We start from the raw sequence: 20,258 nt of genomic DNA on the forward strand, positions 1-20,258 counted from the left end.
GTTGATGCATTCAGAAGTCACTTCAATCAGAGCACGCATTTATATATTAAAGCTAATCTCTAAATTCCCCTATTGTAGAATAACTCCGTTTCTTCTGTAGATGACACAATTTCCGGTTCAAGGTCTGCTCGCTTTATCTGCAAAATATAGAAAAAGGGAATCAACACCACCATATCCTGGTAAGTATATGTTAAGTCCTCTTTACTGCATTGAACTTCACACAAATGGAAATACTGTATTCAGAAGCAAGACTGTATGGGATTGGGGTTCTTTGTTTATTTGGAGGTTTGAGGGTTTTTTTTGTTTCAGGGTGGTTTTTTTTTTTGCTTCTCTGACATTTTCTACATGTGCACACACAAGGGAAGAAATGTTTTATTTAAAATTAGAGGTACTCCCAAGATCTAAATAGAGCATTAGTGACATTATCTCCATTCACTACAGAATCATAGAATCATTTAGGTTGGAAAAGGCCTTTAAGCTCATCGAGTCCAACCGTAAACATATTTGGGTGACTCACCCAGGAGAACTTCTGCTGTGGGCTGAGCAATTGGGAACCTCAAAGGGAACCAACCGGCCATACTCTCAGTACATAATTTCTCACAAGTTCCCTCATTTATGTTCAGTTTACCCTTGTTGCCATAGGAGATTAAGAAATCTAAAAAAAAGAGATTACAATGCCAGAAAGTTTAGGCAAATAAAAGAAACCACTGAAAATTGCAAGAACCCAGTCTGTGATTTTCTGAGAATATTCACAGTGCTGATAAGGGAGAGGAAATAAATGCAGAAAGGAACCCCAGGTTCCTCTCTCACTTGGCCTTCTCCAAAGCTCAAGGTTCAAGGGCAACATCCTCCATTTAAAACCTGCCAGGAAGGCGTACTTTCCCAGGGAACAGATTACACTTCACAGCTCAGTAAGGCAGGGTGAAGAGATGTCACATGTGAGTTGGTTTACCTCTCCAATGTGCTCATGCTGACTTTGCATGAAAGAAAAAATTCTCATCTACATTCCTTTCTCCAGCAGGACTGAAAACAGTGCTGGAACAGCCTTGGTTTTAATCTTTAAGACAGCTCTCCTGACCTTGCTTGCTTCAGACTGTTGTGAAAATCTGATACATCTACATTGAAAAGTGTAAATATAAATAACACACAAAGCAACTTAGACCTAGCAAGCCCTGTAAGCCTCTGCCTCGTACATGGGCCTTCACAAGCAGCCTCTCCACTGCCCCATTTTAGACGCACAACCACATTAATCCTATTGATTTTTTCTATGTGGCCTTAAGACTGCCAGCCATAGTTATAGAATGACTATTTAATATAACAATAATCCTAAATCAATTCCTATGAAAGGACTTACCTCCCCACACTGCGGGAACATACTAAGTGAAACTGGTAGCATCCCTGCTAGTACTGATGTAATCACAAGCATTCTCACCAAAGCCAAAGCGCGTGGAGTTTTTGCTAATTTTGCTCTGTTCAAAACATTGAAAAAGTAAGTATGTCAGTTTGGGCTCAAAAAATAATCTGTCAGTGAGACAAAGAGCACTAGCTACTATTTTAGTGGTTGAAATTGCACTGAAATTAGTAATAACCCAGGCTTACGAATCCTAAAGATGTTTCCTTACTTTATTTCCTATGTTCTTACTCCTAACTTCCTGTTCTTTCCCTTTGTTTTGTACTCAGCTGCAGCATTTTCCAAACCCAGATTGACAATACAAGATTAAGAAGATAAGCAGCAAGATCAGTGACAAAAGAAGAGAAGGTGCATTAATGCTTTAAAGTGTTCTCTATCCCAGCTGAAACCAGGACATTGACTAAGCTTTTTCTTGCATTACCCTCTTTCCTTTCAGATTTAGTTCCTCTTGGCAGTCCTACTTTGCCTTGTGCAAAAGTTTATTACTCGATATAGATTTAAAATATTATCTTACATCTGCCTTTATGTCTTCTGGTAACAGGAGTCCCTTAAGCTAGAAAAGGGGACAGGGAATTGATTTAGGCAATACGAAATTACATGACATAGATGATCCCTAGCAAAAGCTCAGGGCAGGCTAAGAATTCTCTCATAAAGCATACAATGAATTCTTCTTACGATATAGGGTTTCTAAATGTTGCAAAAGCAAGAACACATTTTACAATATACGGAAAACTATTTGGAAGTTGGGGTTCAGTTTTAGTTGCAAATTCAAGTGCCATATTACCTCTTCAGAAATAACAAATCTAAGCTAAGTGCTGTGAACAACCTTGACACCAGACACTGGGACTCAAAATCAAGTTAGGGAACCTAGGTGTTGGAAAACAGCCTGTCAGGAGAGCACAAACGTGTTTCCTGCATGGGAGCAGAGAGTAAACTCTCATACTTTGACACAACCTCCTGCAAACCCTCTAAGCATGGATGCGGACATAACCAGGTTCACTTACTTATCTAAATGAATCACAGTAGCTGAACAGAAACTTCCCAGATAATCACTTCTACCAAGGCAAGTAATACCACAAACCCAAGAAAAAATTGGCAAGTGGTAACAGCCAGACTAAAAACCAGAATGCACACTGACCAGGCACCCCCAGCCCTTTTGCAGTACCTCCTACCTTTCCACAAAGTGCATAAACACAGGTGGCAGGAAGAACGTTGTCCCAAACAAGACTGCTCTTGACAATGCTGTTTCTTTAACGGCCTCCAGGGAGAGAGAAAAATAAGTGTTGTTAAAGCAGTACTCTGCAGCTTCAAATACTGCATGCTTCTGTGAGCACTTTTTTGTCTAATACTCGAGTTTCAAGTAACAGGTTAATGAGGGATAAAAACATTTGTTAGAGGAATTCTTTCTTAAATGGAGACTAAACTCCTACAAGTGGCAAATATTCCACTTGTGATTAAGAAATACCTTAAAAGGGAGGTGAAACTAGTGATGCCATATCAAGTGTTCCTATCATGATAATAATTTTGCTGAGGCTTCCTTTTTTAAAGTTGTGCTGAACTTCTTCCAAATGGTTATATCTTCTGGGCATCCTAACTATCCTGTGTCAAATCTGAGGCTCTCTCTCCAGCTGTCCACAAATCTTTATGCTCATCTAGCTGTTTCCTCCCCTCTGGACAGCACCATAGAAAAGGAGGGGCACTGATAGCACATAAAATATGACTCCTTGCTCTAGTTCCTGTGCCAGGCTCTACGGTGGATGTTGATAAGCAAGGCAAGGAGCAAATACAGAGTCAGCAACTGGAACCCAAGGATAAAACGCACTCGCACACTGTAGATCAGGGCATTACCCTTTGGGAGGCACAGCCTTTAAGTGATATTCCCACTATAGAAGGTACATGTGATATGTACAATACAGGGCTTTTCTCTGAGGTGTCCCATCAGAAGAAGGTCCAAGAGTCTCCTTCTGAGGTGACCAGGGAAAGCAGAAATGCCCGTGCTAGCGTCTCTGCGGCTCAACTCTGGCACTCGGTATATTGGGCTGGGGAGGCTGCCAACCCTTGAAGACACAAGACAGGCGCCAACCTAGTCCAAGCCTACCCAAAGATTCAGCACCTGATCTGGGATTCCTCATTTCAATATATCCAACTCTATCTACTCTCAGCATCACAGGGAAAGAAAGGCAAGTCAAGAGAGGCCTCCACCCCCTTGCCTACCTTCTCACCAGCCTTCTGCGACACTCCTACAACCTTGCCATTCCTGTCCATCACTTCAATTCCATTCTCAAATTCTGGGCTTCTCACCACCGCCGCAGTAAATGCACTCATCAAGCCTGCATAGTTAAAGAGGATTTTGCTTTAAAAGATTCAAAAGGACTATCTCAATAGTAACATTCATAATTATGCGCATTTTACATTTCCAGTTCAACAGTTCACAACTGAATAACCTGGCAGCTTAAGAAGAGACCGCCCCATAAAAATCTGCTTGGGATCTTATTTTTTGTTTTAGAAGTTTGAGTGAGATTTTAAGACCCAATCTTAAAAGGTGCTTTATCATTATGGACTCAGTGCTTTCAATCACTGCCATCCAGCTCAAACCAAGAGTACTTTGTTCTTAAGAGAAAGGGGAGGGGTTTGTGTTGTGGGTAGGTTTTGTACTGGTCAGCACAAAATCCAGCACAGAAAAGAAGATCCCAAAGGGAACAGACTTGAAGTAAAGGCTGCAGCCCTGATTTGAAAGGGAGAGTGCCAGGGGAACTGGCTCTAATATGTTCCATTATGGCATTATGGCACTTCTCTGCCCAGCTGTGTGTCTGTCACCAGTGGCAGTGCTTCAGCTGGATCCTAGATGAGAATGTTTCAGTCTCCTCCAGACCCAGCTTTACAAGGTACCTGAAAACATCTATCCCACAGTCAGTCACTGAAAACACAAGCCTAAACCACTGGCACTTCTAAAGGCCATATCAAATGGGAGTTAGTCATCTAGCTGGTTTTCTCCTTTCTCTTTTCTAGACCAAGGTCTAGGCCTAACAGGGCACAGTCCGGCAAACTGACCTTGTTTGAAATAGCAGAGTTCTCTTTTTATTAGTTTTTGGCAGGGCTGTTCAATAAAGACATCATTGTAACAGATGGCACTTTTCAGATGCTGGACTAATACTAATCAATTACCCTCAGGTTTCTCTCTATATTTAAGAAAGTGGAAGCACATTTTAACAGCTGCTCCAAGGGAAACAAGTCAGAAAGCTCTTACGCAGATCCTCAGAAAGATTTGGGTAGCCATCTCACATAACTTGGAACAGAGGACATGACATTTGTTTTAATTTTACCAGTTTTCCCCTAGGAAAGGTCAAAAATTTCTTTAATGGCATTAGAAAAACAGTTAATGACATCAAATAGTTAAACTTGTCCTGGTGCAACTTCACCATGTCAGCAGAGCTGTTCCAGTAATGAACTGAGTCCCATTACCTTGCAAGGTTAATAATATTCTGTTGTAAGAACTCCCACTTTCTACACTGTCAGCAGTTAGGTAGCCGGCTGGGTAGCCAGCAGCAGCCCCAACCTGAGTAAGGAATTATGCCAGTGCACACCTAGAGCTGTGTCGCACTCTGGTGTCAAGTACGTGCCGCACCAGGTCGTGGCAGTTCGAGTGCTACTGCCCTCCTGATCCCTCCTGGCAGTCCTGATGGTTTCAGGTATAATGTACAAGCCAAAGAAAAATGCCAGCTGCATCCCTGGATGTCTTTGGAGAAACAGTTGCATGTCATGCATACAAAGGTCAGAAGAATGCTCTGCAGCTCTAAAACTAAAAACCAGCAAGCGTTAAATAGAGGTCAGCTACACTGATCAGTGAGTGTTAACTCTCACACAGAAAGAATGGTACCCAGCAAAGGCAGTCAGAGAAGGCAGCTAGGAAACAGACCACATCTGTGCAAGGGCAAGAAAATTCTACAGTCAGATGGGTGCAGCAAATGGCCCTCAGACCAGCTGCACGATGTACAGTGTCTTTATACTCACCAAGAAGAGGAGCAGGCAGAAGTTTTGTGATGACTAGTTGCGTTAATGAACTCTTCAACGTGTATCGATTCATGAAGACAAGAGGAAGAGCCTAAGACATTGGGAGGAAACAGGCACCTTCTATTAAAAAAAATGTGCAGTATTTCAGTATGTGCAACAGTTTAGGAAAATAAATCTGTGACTTAGTACATAGTTACCATCTACAAAAATAAACAAATGCCTTCGTTTAACATTCCAACAAAATACTTATGTTCTCTAGTTACTGAAGATATTTGTAATCACCCTTTTAGATAATAATACAAAATATTATGACAAAAAAAAGCATTAAACATTATTATGTGTAGGACAATAGCAGTATGAATACAAAGACAGAAAAAGGAAAACAAGTACCTCTGACTAATATTCCTTGGACATCTGTCCAACTGCCTTGTGACACATACTGCTCTGGCCCCCAAAACAGGACACGTGGTGCACTTGTGCATTTGTTCCTAATTCTCTGCAGTTTCTATCTTCCCATAACCCACTTGCAGGAAGTTTCATTTAGGAATAAATGGCCAGGACACCAGCTAGCGCTCAGCGTCTCCTTTGGAGGACAAAGGGGGAGAATTCCCACATTCACCCACAGGCATAGCTGCCTCCTCAGACCTCTGCAAAGTCCTTACCACTGCTGTTTTGCCTAGTGGACAGAGGTGAAAGTCCATCTAACAAAAGCAGGAACAGCCATACTTTTCTGCCAGAAGGCTTATAAAAATCAGTTTATTGTGGAGAGGAGGAAACACATTATAGGGGCATCTACACTTGCAATGAGTGTCATGAGGATACCAGAGCTCATTCTGACGTAGCAAACTCTGGAAACCACAAATTCCTATTCCAGCACAGCACAGAGCTAGCTAGGTAGCCTGCAGCTATCTAGCCCTCCTGAAGGCTAATTAACCTGCATTCAGTGCAGTATTTTCATGGCTATGCTGCTTCTAGGATCTGAGCTAACTCTATCCAGTACAGATGCCTGCAGATTTCACCACTTTTTTAGAGCTAGACAGATCTTTTCCACAGCACCACATCAAAAAATCAACTAGAGCAACCCAGTGAGTTATTCTGTGTTTGTAAACCCTGGCCATTTCCTCTCACCACCCATTTTCTAAGCTTGCAGAATAATAAAGAAAAGGACAGAAGAGGAAGCATCAGAGGAAGCCAAGCAAGGTGTTGTCTGACAGATGATCAGGAAAATTCTTGTTCTCAGCAGTTCTGGGGCAAGACATCAGAGCAGAGCATTTAAGCACAATCCTGAAGGATATCTGGCAGTGCGATTATCCCAGCTCCTACTCCTTCTCAGGAGAGCTTATTAGGAAAGCAATCATTGAGCAAATACATACACCAATACATGCTGCATAGGAAACAGCTCCCACGCCAAGGAAGATCTGCTTTTCTTGAAGCAAGTACTCCTAAGAAGGACAGAAGAAACATACTCCATAAGTGCACTTGTAAAACACTTGTAAATCATGTTCAAAATGGTCTTGTACAATTAAGATGATTTCAAAAATAAAAATCAACACATACTTCAGCCTTTGCGGTACCATTTCCATTTAATAGGGTGAATCCTGTCGTATATGTGTGAAACACGAACTGCAGAAAGGAGAGATTATAAGCAAAAATTAATTTGGGATTGAGACTAGAAGACTTGTAAATGTAGAAAGGAAGAGGTAATTACCTGACAAAAAAAAGTTTGCTTTGCCTGGAGCTGAAGAGATGAAGCAATAACCTAAGAGAAAAACCCCACAAGAAAATTAAGTTTGATGAGTCTAGAAGTTTTCAGTGAGCAGTGGTGGGATAGAGCATGAAGAGAACTGCTATGTTACTATTTGCAGCAGCAGCAAAGGCTCCAGTCAGCACCCGAAGCCATTTGCCTTGATTCTAGGCTAACACACTTTCTTGCCACAGATGTGACATATTCACTTTTTCTATCCAATATAAAACACAGAGACACAGTGATTAAAACACTGTGTGCAAGAATATTTGGGCAAGATGCTTTCTTACTAAAAATAGAAAATGCATTTGTACCTGTGAAGCTTAAATAGATGCAAATAAAATAACTAAGATGATAAAAATGTGATTAAAGTAGCGAATGAGAAAGGGTCAGATTGTTTTGGCTAGTGGGGATATAAATACTAGGTCTACCTGATCTAAGATGAAAGATTCTAGGATTTACTTCCTAACTCAGACAGTGAACAAGAACTTAAGTTTTAATAAACCACAGCCTTTCTTGAGGTCTGGCCTACCAGGTATGGAGCACTCTCAAAAGTAAATATTAAGAGGATGGCATGGAATGTCCAAAGCCTCAGAGGAGGATCAGTAATTCATTTAATATTAGTGGATCAACTACCTTTGTTATTAATGCCAGCGCTGAATCTAACCACACCTATGAAAGAGCATTAAGCTGTAAATATCAAAAAGAAGTATTTGTTAATTCTGTTACTGTTCTTAATGAATTTAATGAAAGTCTTGATGGCCGTTATACTTTCTAGTAGTGCGATATAAGTTCATGCTGTAATCTCTATATGGAATGACATGTCTCAGTATGTATACTCATGTGCCAAAACCAAAGGCAAACACATCTAAATAAACAAACATGCATATAATTGCAGCTACAAATTTTATGAAACAAAATGGTGCAATTTTTGAGCACTGTAACAAGAGTTTATTTTTATATCTTTTGTAATTTCTTGACAACACTATTTCTTACTTGCAAATGCACAACCTACATAAGAAAAAATTCATATTCTGGGTCTGAAACACAGAACACAAGGTCTGACTCCTTCCTACTGCAGTTCCAGTTTTTTAAGGTTAAACAGACCAAACCTGGGCCTTGCTCTCAATGCCTAGTGTTGCACCTTGCATCAGAAAGCTGACCTTCACACATGAACAATCTCTTTGAATATTGCTGAAGGAAGGTAGCTAACAGGTTGGGACTTCCCATGAGAATCCCTAAGGGCTCAACTTCTAGATTACTCAGCAGTTCCCATAAAATAGATGTCTTTTAAAAAGCTTGTGCTGAAAATACAACTACGAAGCCTAAAACCTTCTATTCCCTCCATCCAACCCCTGGCTTTGGAAAAATGTAAGCCCTGTGGTACACTAGCATCTTTCATGATTACTCACCAATGGAAGACACATGGGCAGGAAGGCTAAAAAGAAAGAAAACTTAATTTCAGTAAAAACAACTGCCGAGTCTAGATTCTGAGCAGAAAATTCCCCTTACTTCCACCCTCTAGTTTCAGCTCTAAGTAAAACAGTGCTCACAAAAAACCTACCATCACCATGGACTTCAATTCTAACCCTTGTCCGTCATTCCTCATTCAAGAAGCCAGAATATCTGGTCACAGCTTACAGCCAAAAGGAGCCCTTGTGAACTCCACTCAACATGGCTACTCAGAAACTATATAACTGAGTTTTGAACAGAAATTGCTTCTTCTCACTCTATTCAAAAAGAGCTGGTGGCAACAAAGGCTGTCACAGCTGTGAGTGGTTATATGAGGTAATGAGGAAATAGCCTAAGCATGGTTATATCTGATTAACAACTTGTGCTGTCTTGGCTCCCTAAACATCACCCCAAGCAGACTTTATCTGCCACCACAGCAAGTAAATTAATACAGGAGCCACATTCATCAAGTGAAAACCTAGCTTATAGCAGACTGTTTTACATGTGGAGGGATTTGGGAACTCATTCTGTAGTGACAAAAACCAGAGACTGGTCAGACTATTTCCACCTAGCTGAGCAGATGAACTGTGGGAAAAATTCCTCAGGAGGACTGTAGGAATAAATACATCTTCGACAGACATGACAATGCAACTAACAGAAATAAGAGTCTACTTGTTTTTCTATATGGAGAAGACTATCACTGCAGTATCACAGTGGCTATTTACTATGAGCTATTCCCCTTCGACGCTTCAGTCACATACACAAAACTTCTCTTAAGGGAACCTACCCGGAGGTCTAAATAAAACAGGAATTATCTTGTCTGTATCAGGATGTACACTGGACTTAAAAGAATAGAAAAAAAGAAAAAAAGTCAAATTAGACCACCTTTGCCATACTTGAATAAAAAAGAAAAAAAAGATTTCTAAATACTTTGTAAACTTACCAGGCTTAGCAGGAAGGCTTGTTTTGTCTAAACAATTTGAAAATTAGGTTAGTAATCAAGTTTCAGAAGAGACTGGGTAAAATCTTCTTTCTAAGTTTATTATATCTTTTTTTTCTGATAACTTACTTTTATATGGAATGCCATATATGTATACACCACTTTAATTATTTTTTCCCTAAAATTTCTCTCCACATACTCCTTGTTGAATATAACTTACTCACATCCTATGTGCTGTGTAACAGCACCAAAGTACACATTATAGCAGAACAGAAAGTTGATTTTTAAAAGTTAAGCTAGTAGGTATTTTAAAACAGAAAACAACAATTCTTAAATATGGCTAAAAGCCTAAACACTTATGTTAAGACTTCACATTTTCTGGAATCACAGAAGTTTTTATTTCTCCTTTCAGACTTTGACACAGAAGGTACTAAATGCCACATGGGAAGAGCCAAACCCACAGTGAATCAAAAGAAAGACTCCTCCTAATGAAGCAAGGGCTCAGCACTACTTTGCAGCAATTCCACAAGTAAGTTTTCCAGCCGAGTACTGCTACTGCTCATTTTATGAGATGTGAAACCAAACCAACCTGCCCTCTATACGATGATGCAACCTCAAAGATTCAAAATGAGATCAGTGAGCATTTTACATATTTATCACCTACCTATATCATCCCAGCTGAGGACAGACAGGCTTAAAGCAATGATTCCTACAGTGATCTGAGAGCGTCTTGTAAACTCAGCTATATGATACGTAACCTAGCATTCTTCAGGATAATAATACTGCCATTTGTCACCAGTAGTCATCCAAAGAAATTCCTACTACATTCAGAGATTAGAAAAATCTCAGTAGTTTTTCATGAGTTTTTCTTGTGTTATCCCTTGCATCTGAATCTCAGTATTCTGTCTGCTAGATCTTATACAAATAGCAACTATTTCAGTCATGGAAAAGAAACCTCTATTTTCTATAAACTGCGCTCCAAAATACCTGATCATTCTGTATGGGCTCACTTAGCGTCTTTCCACTGTTTTGTAGTAATAACCTGGTTCTTCTTATTTCATCCTGTATTTGAGAAAAAAACAAACCAATGAGAAAAAAAACCCTCAGATTTCAATATTCTTACGTGCAGTGTATCAGTTATAAGACACATTAAATACAAACCTAGAATGTCAAGCTAATGCACCTGTCCTTCACCAAAGCAGTTAAAGCAAGAACACACCTTGACACACAACTAATTCACAGTCATAAAAACTTCTAGATTATTCAGCCCCCCCTTGGTCCCTTTAAGTATCAATCCTTCAACCCACGGCATAAATGCACCTGAACTTTAAGCACATGAAAAACCTCACTGAAATCAAGAGCGTTATTCTTGTACTTAAAGTTATCTGTGTGTACTGGCAAATTCAAAGATTTGCCACCAAAGCAACCACTGTCATCCCCACAGGCACCTAGATGACAATTTTAAAATTAAATTCCAAACCAGACTTTTAAAATTACCAGAAATGAGTCACAACATCACTAGATGTTCCTGCATGTTCACAAATGTGTGATCAGGTTTTGCATCTTATGCTTTTCCTTTAAATTTGGCTTAAGCTTTTAATTATTGAAAACAGGTACACTTAAACAAAGAGAATAAAACTGTAACCTCATGTAGTTATCCACAGTCTACATAAAAATCTGCGCCTCTTAAGAGAAGTTACGGGACGATTTGACTTTTCTTCAACAGGCACATCTCTATTTGCAACAGTGTATTTTAATTCAAGGAGGTGTGAACTAATCTCAGATCTCCAAATCCCTGAATGTACTATAAAATTTTCTTCTTGGCGTTTACATATATCTAATGTACATTTACTAAATTATATTATTTGTACTTGTAAATATATAGAGATATGTATTCATACCATACATACACATATATAGAGAGAGATGAATAGATACACACAACACACTAACTCTGCAAGCGACAAGGAAATATCTCATGTACGCACATTTCAACAGTGTTCTTTTGCTTTAAGGGAGCTTTCCCTTAAAAAATAAATTAAAAAATCAATCAACAAAAATGCCTTTAACACATTGACCAACCAGCTGACTCTCATACAATGTGCTATGCTTTTTCCTCTGTCACCCCTGACAAAACTATACAGAAAAGCACGTCTTCCACAGAATTTTGCTGTCATGACAGTTTCTGAAATTCAGAAGCTACATTTTATGACCAACGATGTGTTTAGTGTCACACTTTCAATAATTAATGTTTAAATTGTAATAATCGTTCTCTGGTATAAAAAGGCCCTACAAATCAGGTGTGCTCCCTCTTAGGGGAAGGTTCCTTTCTGTATAGCCACTTGGAGGAGAATCAAAGAGCTTCATGACCTTCAGATTAAGCTGCACCACAAGGACAGGTATATGGATTAGCCAGCAGAGATTTTGGGTGCCTGTGATGCAGTTCAGCAAACCTGTCCTCTCCGAAGCTGCGACAGCTCCCCGTCACGAGTCCTCCGGCAGCGGACCGTCTTTAAGAACGGTCTGCCCAGCTGCTCGCTTCGTCTCTCTTGTCTTTGGGGGTTTCCTGATTCTCGATTGGGCTAATTCAACTGCTGGCACAGCAGCCACGGTCTAAACAGGACTGCTGAAATGGTAGTGTCTAGAAATGCCCGTAGTTTTATGTAATTATATATAGAAATGCATACACCTATATTTGCATTTCTTATCTATATATGTACATGTTTTAATTTCCCTCAGAAGCCTTGTAATGATATTATCTTACACCTTAGCAAAGTCAAAGTTCGTAAGGTGGGCTGCTACTCTCCCTATTACCAGAGAGGTTTTGGAGCGGGAGCGAGGGAGCACGGGGCCGCTGGCGCTGAGGCGGTGCTGGCCCGCACAGCCCCGGCGCCAAGGGCAGGGGGGCGAGTCCGTGCCCCGCCAGCCTCCGGCCCGGGCCCCAAACCACCCGTCCCTCCTGTCACCGGTGCCACCAGCCAGGGCTGTGAATTAAAACGCGACGAGGCCAAGCCGCAGCACTCACGGAGGATTTCAGGAGCAGCAGGGGATCCAAGACGTCCGCCCAGAGAAGAAACCTCTGGAAAAAAGACTGACCGAGAAACGTTTCAGAGAGACCAGGCGTTATTTCGGAGGCGTCCCGCCCAGCCCGGCCGCCCCGGCCCCTCGGGTCCCCCAGCCCCTGACCTGGCCCTCCGCCCTCCAGAACCGCAGGTTGGCGTCCATGGAGCCGCGGCACCGGAAAGGCGCCGCCGGGGGACGGTCCGGCTGCTGCACGCTCCGCCCGGGCACGGTGCCGCCGCGCCGGGATCCCACCCGCCCGGCGGCCGGGGCTCCCGCGGGGTAGGCTTGGCGCCTGGGCCGCCGTCCCGCCCGGAGGCGCGGGCTGGGCCCTGAGGCGTCGCGCCCTTGCTGCAGAGGAGGCAGGGAGGGTAGAAGGGAGGGAGAGAGGGAGGGAGGCCGGCGGGAGGCAGCTGTCGGCTGGGCCCGGGCCGGGAGGTGGCGGGAGGCCGCGGCCTGCGGCCCGGCAGCACCCTCAGGGCAGGCCCCGGAGCGCGGTCAGCAAAGGTCTGATCGCCTTGTCCCCTGCCATCAGTTTCCCCTGCGCGATCCGGGAAGGCAGAGTCCAGGAGCAGGACTGCAGAGAAACCCCCTGCGTCCTCCGCATTGATTTAAAACGACGAAGGGAAGGGAAGGATACAGCCAGGTAAAAGACCAGCGAGTGCGGCCATGCAGTTTCACAGGCACAAACAGCCGCCACCAACACCATTAGCGTGTTATTTTGCATTACTGAGCTGCGCAGGGGTTTAACTTCACGTATTGTAGGTCCAGGAGATCAGGTTTCTTGGAAAAATTGCAGGGATAGCAGTGGATTTACACAAAACTGAACTAAAACACCGGGTCTGAAAAGAGACTTGAAGGTACTGAAACCTGGAGCGTCACCGGGCACTGCACGATGTCAGGCTCGTTTTTTCATCCTTTCACTTACATTGCAGCATTGATACCTGTTATAAAGCTAACTTAGGAAACAACAGCCACTTTGCCAAGGTGTTTCCTTCGTGCTTCTGTTTATCTTAAGTCTTTTCCCCTGCTCAAAAGGGCAGAAGATGAAAAATACAAACCCACTCAGTATTGTATCGATTGATCCAGCCCTTCAGCAGCACACCCGCTACTTACCATCTATGGCCTGCTCACCACAGTACACACACAAAGGCAGTGCCAGCTGTTAACTGCTTGCTGTGAACAAAGGTATCAAAGATAGTTTCTAAGACAACGCAACCTATCCAACTTCTTCAAAACAGAGAAACAGGAATCTTTGGGGAAAAAGTGAAAGAAAAGCAAAGCAACACACCTGCTGCTAGTCGATGTTAAGATTTATTATAGCTAGAGATATGCTACATTGCTTTCAAGCAGTACAACATTTCACCTTTACGTTTTTCCTGGAGACAGATTCAAGCAAATAAATAATGCTTTAAATGATGGATGACTGTCATTAAGCTCCAGTAAGTACATTATTGGGGTTCAAGTTTTTACCATCTCCCAAGCAGAATGTAAGTTCTTCATGCTTCTTAATGCTACTGTGTAGCTGCACTGCATCTTCGATTATATGCAGGATTAAAATGGCACATACTTACATTCATTTTGAGTTATAGTGTATTTACAGAAAAAAATGGGTATTTTTTATTTACTTGTTACATTAGCCTCTTCCTCTGCAAAATTCATTAAAAACAAACCATCTATCAAAATTGTATTTTCTGTATCATCCCCATTGTTTCAAACTCTTGTTAGAGAATTTAATTTTCCATGTGAGAAAAGAAAACATGGGACACTTTCTGGTCCAAAACTAGTTAAGGAAAGAGGAAAACCCCAATGGAATACAACTGTATTTTGGTACTTGCCATATTCAGGAAGAGGACTAGCGGTCACAGAAATTCATGAAACAAATTGCAAAAGGCAGGGAGAGCTTTAGTTTTTACCCTTCTTTTTAAAACAAGACAAGGGAGTCAGTAAATATTTCAGCATTTAATTTCTTTTTAAACATCAGAAAATGAGAAATTTGATATTTTTTTTTTATAATCACAGCTGCTTTCCTAACGTCATCCGTGTATGGTAACTAAGAGTTTTGTCCACATATTTGAGTGTTTATGTATGCACTTTCTCAAAATACTCTTTAGAAGCTTCTGGGCTTGGTTTGATCTGTCAAGAAAAGAAAATTTAGTTATTACACGCTGTAACTAAGATACAAAAATTAAGGATTTAACATTTTATCCAAGAAAGTCCATGCATACTTTATAAAAAAACAATAGGTCATTTCTGTTTTTGCACTCGGTTAAAAGATGAAAGCCTAAATTATGTACAAGCTCCTACTTGCAAATTTTAAGTATATGACACATTTTTCCTGCTAAATATCAAGCAGGGCATTAAATAAGTGAAAAATCTGAAGACACCTGGTGGCAAGTGCAAGTCAAATTCAGAGTTTTAAATACAATTTGTGTCTTCTAAAAGAAAATCATGTGATTGTGAAAATCACAATCATGTGATTGTGAAAGTCACAATCATGTGACTTTCTTCACATAAATTACACATTTAGTATCATACAAATAGACTAAATTGGTCCAACTGATAAAAGCCTCAGATTTATACAACAGGCACAGATTCAGTCAAGCACCTCACATTAAAGTGGTTCTCAGCCCTTCAGACATGCAAAAATATGCCAGTGTCTATATTTAGAAAAGCGGTATTTAGCAGACACTTACTGTAGGGGAGTCTGGAGTCCAGTTTGCTGGGCAAACCTCTCCATGTGTTTCCACGTACTGGAATGCTTTCACCAAGCGGAGGGTCTCTTCCACGCTACGACCGACAGGGAGATCATTGATACTTAGATGCTTGATGATCCCATTTGGATCAATGATGAAGAGACCTCTGTAATTGAGCAAGAATGTAGGGAATGCAAATCACATTCCAAGACCAAACACAAGAAACTGGATTAACTGTTTCGCAAGGCAGTTATTCTTAGATGCACATATCAGAGTTAGGAGTAGCAATATAGCATTTGATATACTGTTTGTTAGTGCAGTGATCAAAAGCCAAGAACCAGTCAACTGGTATGGTATCATGAAATTACAAAGTATGCATAAAGGCTCTTAAATCGAGACAGACATATAACAAAGGTAGAACTTCTAATTCCACCTATATTTCAAAGTTGATAGCTGGCATCCTTCCCATGTCTTTTTCATATGAAAATCCAAAGGTATTGAGTGAAGAATCACTTATGCTTTAAGCTACTAAATTAAATCCTGTTGCATATAAAGATTTGTGAAAACCAAAGTCCCAGTCTTACCATATTAACTTAATTTGTCAACAAACAAATGTCAGGAGTTCCTGATCCAAAGAGATCAGGAACTGAAGGTCTCCAGAAGACTCCTACCCAATCCAGTGGATCTCAGGGACCACTATTTGCTTTTAATAAGTATTCCCATGGTGGTAAAGGAAATGTAAACTTTTTTTTCTAGATAATTATGGGCTTGACTGTAGTGGCCTCTAGGACTACCGCTTTAGAAACTTCTCACACAGAAGTTAAGGCAGTCTCTTCTCCTTTCAGAAGAAAGAAAACAAACAAAGGGGACAGACCCAAATTGTGGGGGGAAAAAAAAAAAAAAAAAAAGTAAAAAACTGTAAAATGCTCTTCTATCCTACTCTTGTTTTCCTTAGTGACATGGAGTTCTCCCGCTCACTTGGAACAGAATAGCTGGCTTTCCCTTGCATGCATTCTCAACTTAATGGCCATAATGGCCACGTGCCCCTTGCCTAGGGTGGGATCCAGCAGAAGTTCTGCAGAAAAAGCAACGTCTTACAGTCTTCACATGATCCTGGGGGAGTTTCCCCTGCAGGAAGAGATAGTATGGCTCATGTTGTTTTAGATTGGCTGTGTCATAACCAAGTTATCAGCAATCGGCGTTACCTTAGTGCTATGCCAGGTCCTTCTAGCAGCACACCATAATCACGGGAGATTTGTTTTGTGAGGTCTGACAGAACTGGAATATTCATTTTGCCCAAACCGCCGCTCTAGAGAAAAGAGTAAGATCCATTTTGTTACAAAACGCTTCTTAGGATTATCCATCTTGAGTTGCTGGCTTCAGTGCTCTTGAGGGTATACTAACAACAAAACACATTCATGCTATTTGCTCCATGAAGGGAACCGCAGGGGGGTGGGGGGTTGTTTGGTTGGTTTTGTTTTGTTTGTTTTTTTAAAGTAGTCAGGAACATGTGGTTTCTTTCGAACACGAAAACTTCTTTTGCACCGAACATTTTAAAATTACTTATTTTGGTAGTAAAAGGCTACCTATGACAACAGTCATAAATTTTCAGAAAGATTTCCCTTGTACCCTATTCAGGAGCTTTGAATACAAAAATTTCTACTGCATATTTAAGTGTTGAAAATTAAACAAGATAAACATGGTGGGGAGGGAAGGGAAAACAAACCTGCATACTATGAACAGACAAAACACAAGGCTTCTAACAGCCACACTAGGTATGTCAGAGTTCTGCTGCTCTCACTATTTAGTGCATGTATTTTTTTTTTTCCTCCCCCAAATCAATTCTATTTGGAGAGTCAACCAAGATTTCTTTCAGTTTTGCAACATACTGGAACTGCAAGAGAGATAAGCTCTCTATCCTTGAAACAAGCCCAGAGGTTGTTAGCTTTTCTGCTCATGGTATCATCAGGGAATCATTGTGTAATCTCAGTCACTCAGACCCTGATCCTGCAGATGCTTGTCTGCAACGGAGTTCTCATACGCAGAGCTTTGAACGTAGATGTCGGAGAAACCAAGGCCTTAGCTTCTCCGGAGTCAGTTTCCTGTCTGCGCCACCACGGAATTCTTTCCACCCTTTGCAGGGTGTTTTGCTACACGTGCACCGAGCAGTGCCCGACTGGCACACGCTGAACAGCTTTTGCATAAAGCAGTAAAGTCAGTCCACAATCACATTTTAGAGCTTTGAGCAAAGCATGCAGGAAATCAAATACTCTCAATAGGTTCAGCCAAGCCATATTAAATCTAGCAAACTCTCCTCCCTCCCCTGCACGTTACAGCAGCAAAACTGTGCACCTGAAGGCACCCCAGTCTGCAAACACTACTGCAGACTGCTGTCCACACAACCACATGGGTAATGTGATGATCCTGATGGCACAGGAGCTTCTGCACCTTCTTGTGACACTTCGGATTCTCTACAACTAACCAAACCAGTGAGGTGCTTTATGTGACCAAAATCGTGTATTTATATACACGTGAAAGAGGCTCCTCTCCAGTAAAAGCCCATCTTTAGCACTTTCTTTCCCTGAAGAAAGCTGAGGACCTCTGTACTGCAGAAGTGGAACTATTTCAGCACATGAGAGTTAATAATACAAGTGCTCCAATAAGCTGGTGTTCTGCTTCTATTCTGAAGCCACCACTTTTAGGTATTGGTTAATAATAATGACTAAACAGCTGCTGCTCATTTTCTGTGAGGGTGCACACAAACCATCAGCTGTAACAAGCAGCTTAGGACAGCGACATGTATACTGAGTACTTGGTTTTCGAGATAAACATATAAGGGTGTGATGTAACCTACAAGACTATCAAGAGAACAAAACAAGGATGAAAAAAAACCCCTCAAATTATTAAGGAAAAGAGGAAGAAAACAAAGATTGAGGTCAGAATTATGTCATCAAATGTAGAAGTTAAATCACTTCACATATCCCTTTAGGCAGTCTATTGAAATTGGTGTTTGCACAATTGTTTATTCAACTCTTCTCAGGAGCTCTTGTGAAAAGAAAACAAACCAACAGAGAAGGCCCCAAACAGCTGCTCAATTCCTACCTTTCGTGGTGTATTTATCCAGGCCAGGTGACAAAAATGAGAATCCACAGAAACGGCCACCACTTCACAGTTCACATCACGAAATTCATTTGCTTTGTTGCTGAAAGCCACAATTTCTGTGGGGCACACAAAGGTGCTGGGCGGGAAGAGAGAACAGGCTGTAATGATTCTGCAATCTTTTGAGAGAATTTTTCAGAAAAGACTCTCGTGTCTCTTTCTAGGCACTAATGCAGCAGAGCATTTTCTTTAGCCTGATGATTTTAACCATGTTTCCTGCTCAAGATTAGTCTGAAAGCAACAGCCATAGCCACCTAGCTGGCACACCAGTTTTCAACTCTCAGATTTTTTGCAGAGATGGAGAAATTGTCTCTGCTAGACACTCTCTACACAGAGAGGTTTTGGAAACTGTAACAGAAGGGACTGCAGGTTAAATTCTCCCCCATGTGCCCAATTACACCAAACTTCAGCTGGACTGCCCAGGATGCTCCTGATGGTTCAAGTCTTCTGGACAGGCTCAACCCCATCTGTTCACCTTTTGCTCTGGAGCTGTCTAGCTGCAGTTCTGCTGGCCCTGCTGCTTAAAAGGAGAGAGTCTCCAACGCAACCCCAAACTGCAACGCAATGCTCTCACCCCTGGGATCTGTCTAAGAGGAACCACACTTGCAAGGCCACGTCTGCCTCCTGAAGCAGTCCTGGCAGCGAGAAGATGCTCTCCAGCCACCAGATCCATTGCTTTAGCACACAACGGCCATTTGCCCCCAAGTCTTATCACTCACGCTCTAGAAACAGACACATCTGCCTTGCAAGACTAGCCCGGATAAGGTAAAACCAGCCGCTTTAGACAACAACGATCTGCAGCACTTCTGATGACCTTCAGCAAGGCAGGAGGCCCATCGGAAAGGAGAGAAACCCGCACTCACAAGTCCAGGGGGTAGAAGAAGAGCACCAGGTATTTCCCCTTGAAATCATCCAGGTTCAGCTCCTTGAACTCTCCGTTAACAACCGCCGTTCCTTTAAAAAACGGGGCGTGTTGTGTAACCGCTGGAGCAAACCGCGACGAGCCTGCGGGGGAGAAAACAGAGCTGCGGGCCGGGCCGCGACCGGGCCGCCGCCTCCTCCTCCTCCTCCTCCCGGGCGCAGCCGCCAGGCCGGCGGGGGCCGGCAGGGGCCAGCAGGCCGCAGGAGACGTTCCCGCCTCCTTGCCCGGGACGAGCCCGCGTGCCTGTGCGTGTGTCCCCGCCGCGCTCCCCGCACTTACCGAGGCTGAACTGGCGGCGGGCGCAGGGCAGGGGCCGCGCCATCAGCCTCCTCCCGGCGGCGGCAGCGGCAGCGGGCACCTGCGGGGGGACAGGGAGGGTCAGAGCGGCCGGGGGCGGCGGCGCGGGGGCGGCCGGGGAGGGTCACTGACTCACCGCGCTCCGCAGGAGCCTTCCCAGCGCGGCGGCCATGTTGAGCGCGGCGGCGGCGGGCGGGCGGAGCCGGGCCCTGCGGGCGCGGGGAGGGACGGGGCGGCTCCGGGCCCGCGGCGCCGCCCGCCCCCACCGGCAGCCCCGCCGCCGCCGGCCGGCCGTGCCCGCCCCCCCGCCGCGGTGTGTGCGTCGGAGCGGGGCTGTGAGGTGCCTTCCCCGGACCGAGCCTGCGGGCGCTGCGGGTCGCCGGCCGTGCTGAGGGCGGGGGGGGGGGGGGGCTGTGTTTGCGGTGGGCTTCCCGCCGGCGGGGCTGCGTGCGGGACGGAGCTTTGGCGTGTGCTGAGACAGACCGAAGCGGAGCAAACAGCATGGCTCGTGCTCAGAAGCCTTCCAGATACAAACTTTTAACATGCAGTTGGCTCTGCCTTTATTG

At 43.1% G+C, this 20,258-nt stretch overlaps 2 protein-coding genes across 2 annotated transcripts; both read right to left on the reverse strand.

The window, feature by feature from the left end:
* Positions 1-13,005, reverse strand: SFXN4 (sideroflexin 4). The gene is made up of 14 exons (XM_072870101.1): positions 12,745-13,005; positions 12,584-12,649; positions 10,546-10,620; positions 9,562-9,588; positions 9,406-9,460; positions 8,579-8,604; positions 7,131-7,181; positions 6,980-7,045; positions 6,796-6,864; positions 5,423-5,513; positions 3,626-3,741; positions 2,584-2,669; positions 1,355-1,469; positions 1-137 (listed from the first exon to the last, which is right to left on the reverse strand). Exons 1-14 carry the CDS (start codon positions 12,781-12,783, stop codon positions 60-62), a joined length of 960 nt encoding a protein of 319 aa, XP_072726202.1. The 5' UTR covers positions 12,784-13,005; the 3' UTR covers positions 1-59.
* Positions 13,006-14,561: 1,556 nt separating this feature from the next.
* Positions 14,562-19,948, reverse strand: PRDX3 (peroxiredoxin 3). The gene is made up of 7 exons (XM_072870100.1): positions 19,829-19,948; positions 19,675-19,753; positions 19,337-19,478; positions 18,417-18,552; positions 16,520-16,623; positions 15,315-15,480; positions 14,562-14,754 (listed from the first exon to the last, which is right to left on the reverse strand). The coding sequence occupies exons 1-7, from the start codon at positions 19,862-19,864 to the stop codon at positions 14,701-14,703; spliced, it is 717 nt and encodes a 238-aa protein (XP_072726201.1). The 5' UTR covers positions 19,865-19,948; the 3' UTR covers positions 14,562-14,700.
* Positions 19,949-20,258: the final 310 nt, after the last annotated feature.

The sequence above is a fragment of the Ciconia boyciana genome, chromosome 8, assembly GCF_034638445.1.
Source record: "Ciconia boyciana chromosome 8, ASM3463844v1, whole genome shotgun sequence".
In the NCBI taxonomy this organism is placed as follows: Eukaryota; Metazoa; Chordata; class Aves; order Ciconiiformes; family Ciconiidae; genus Ciconia; species Ciconia boyciana.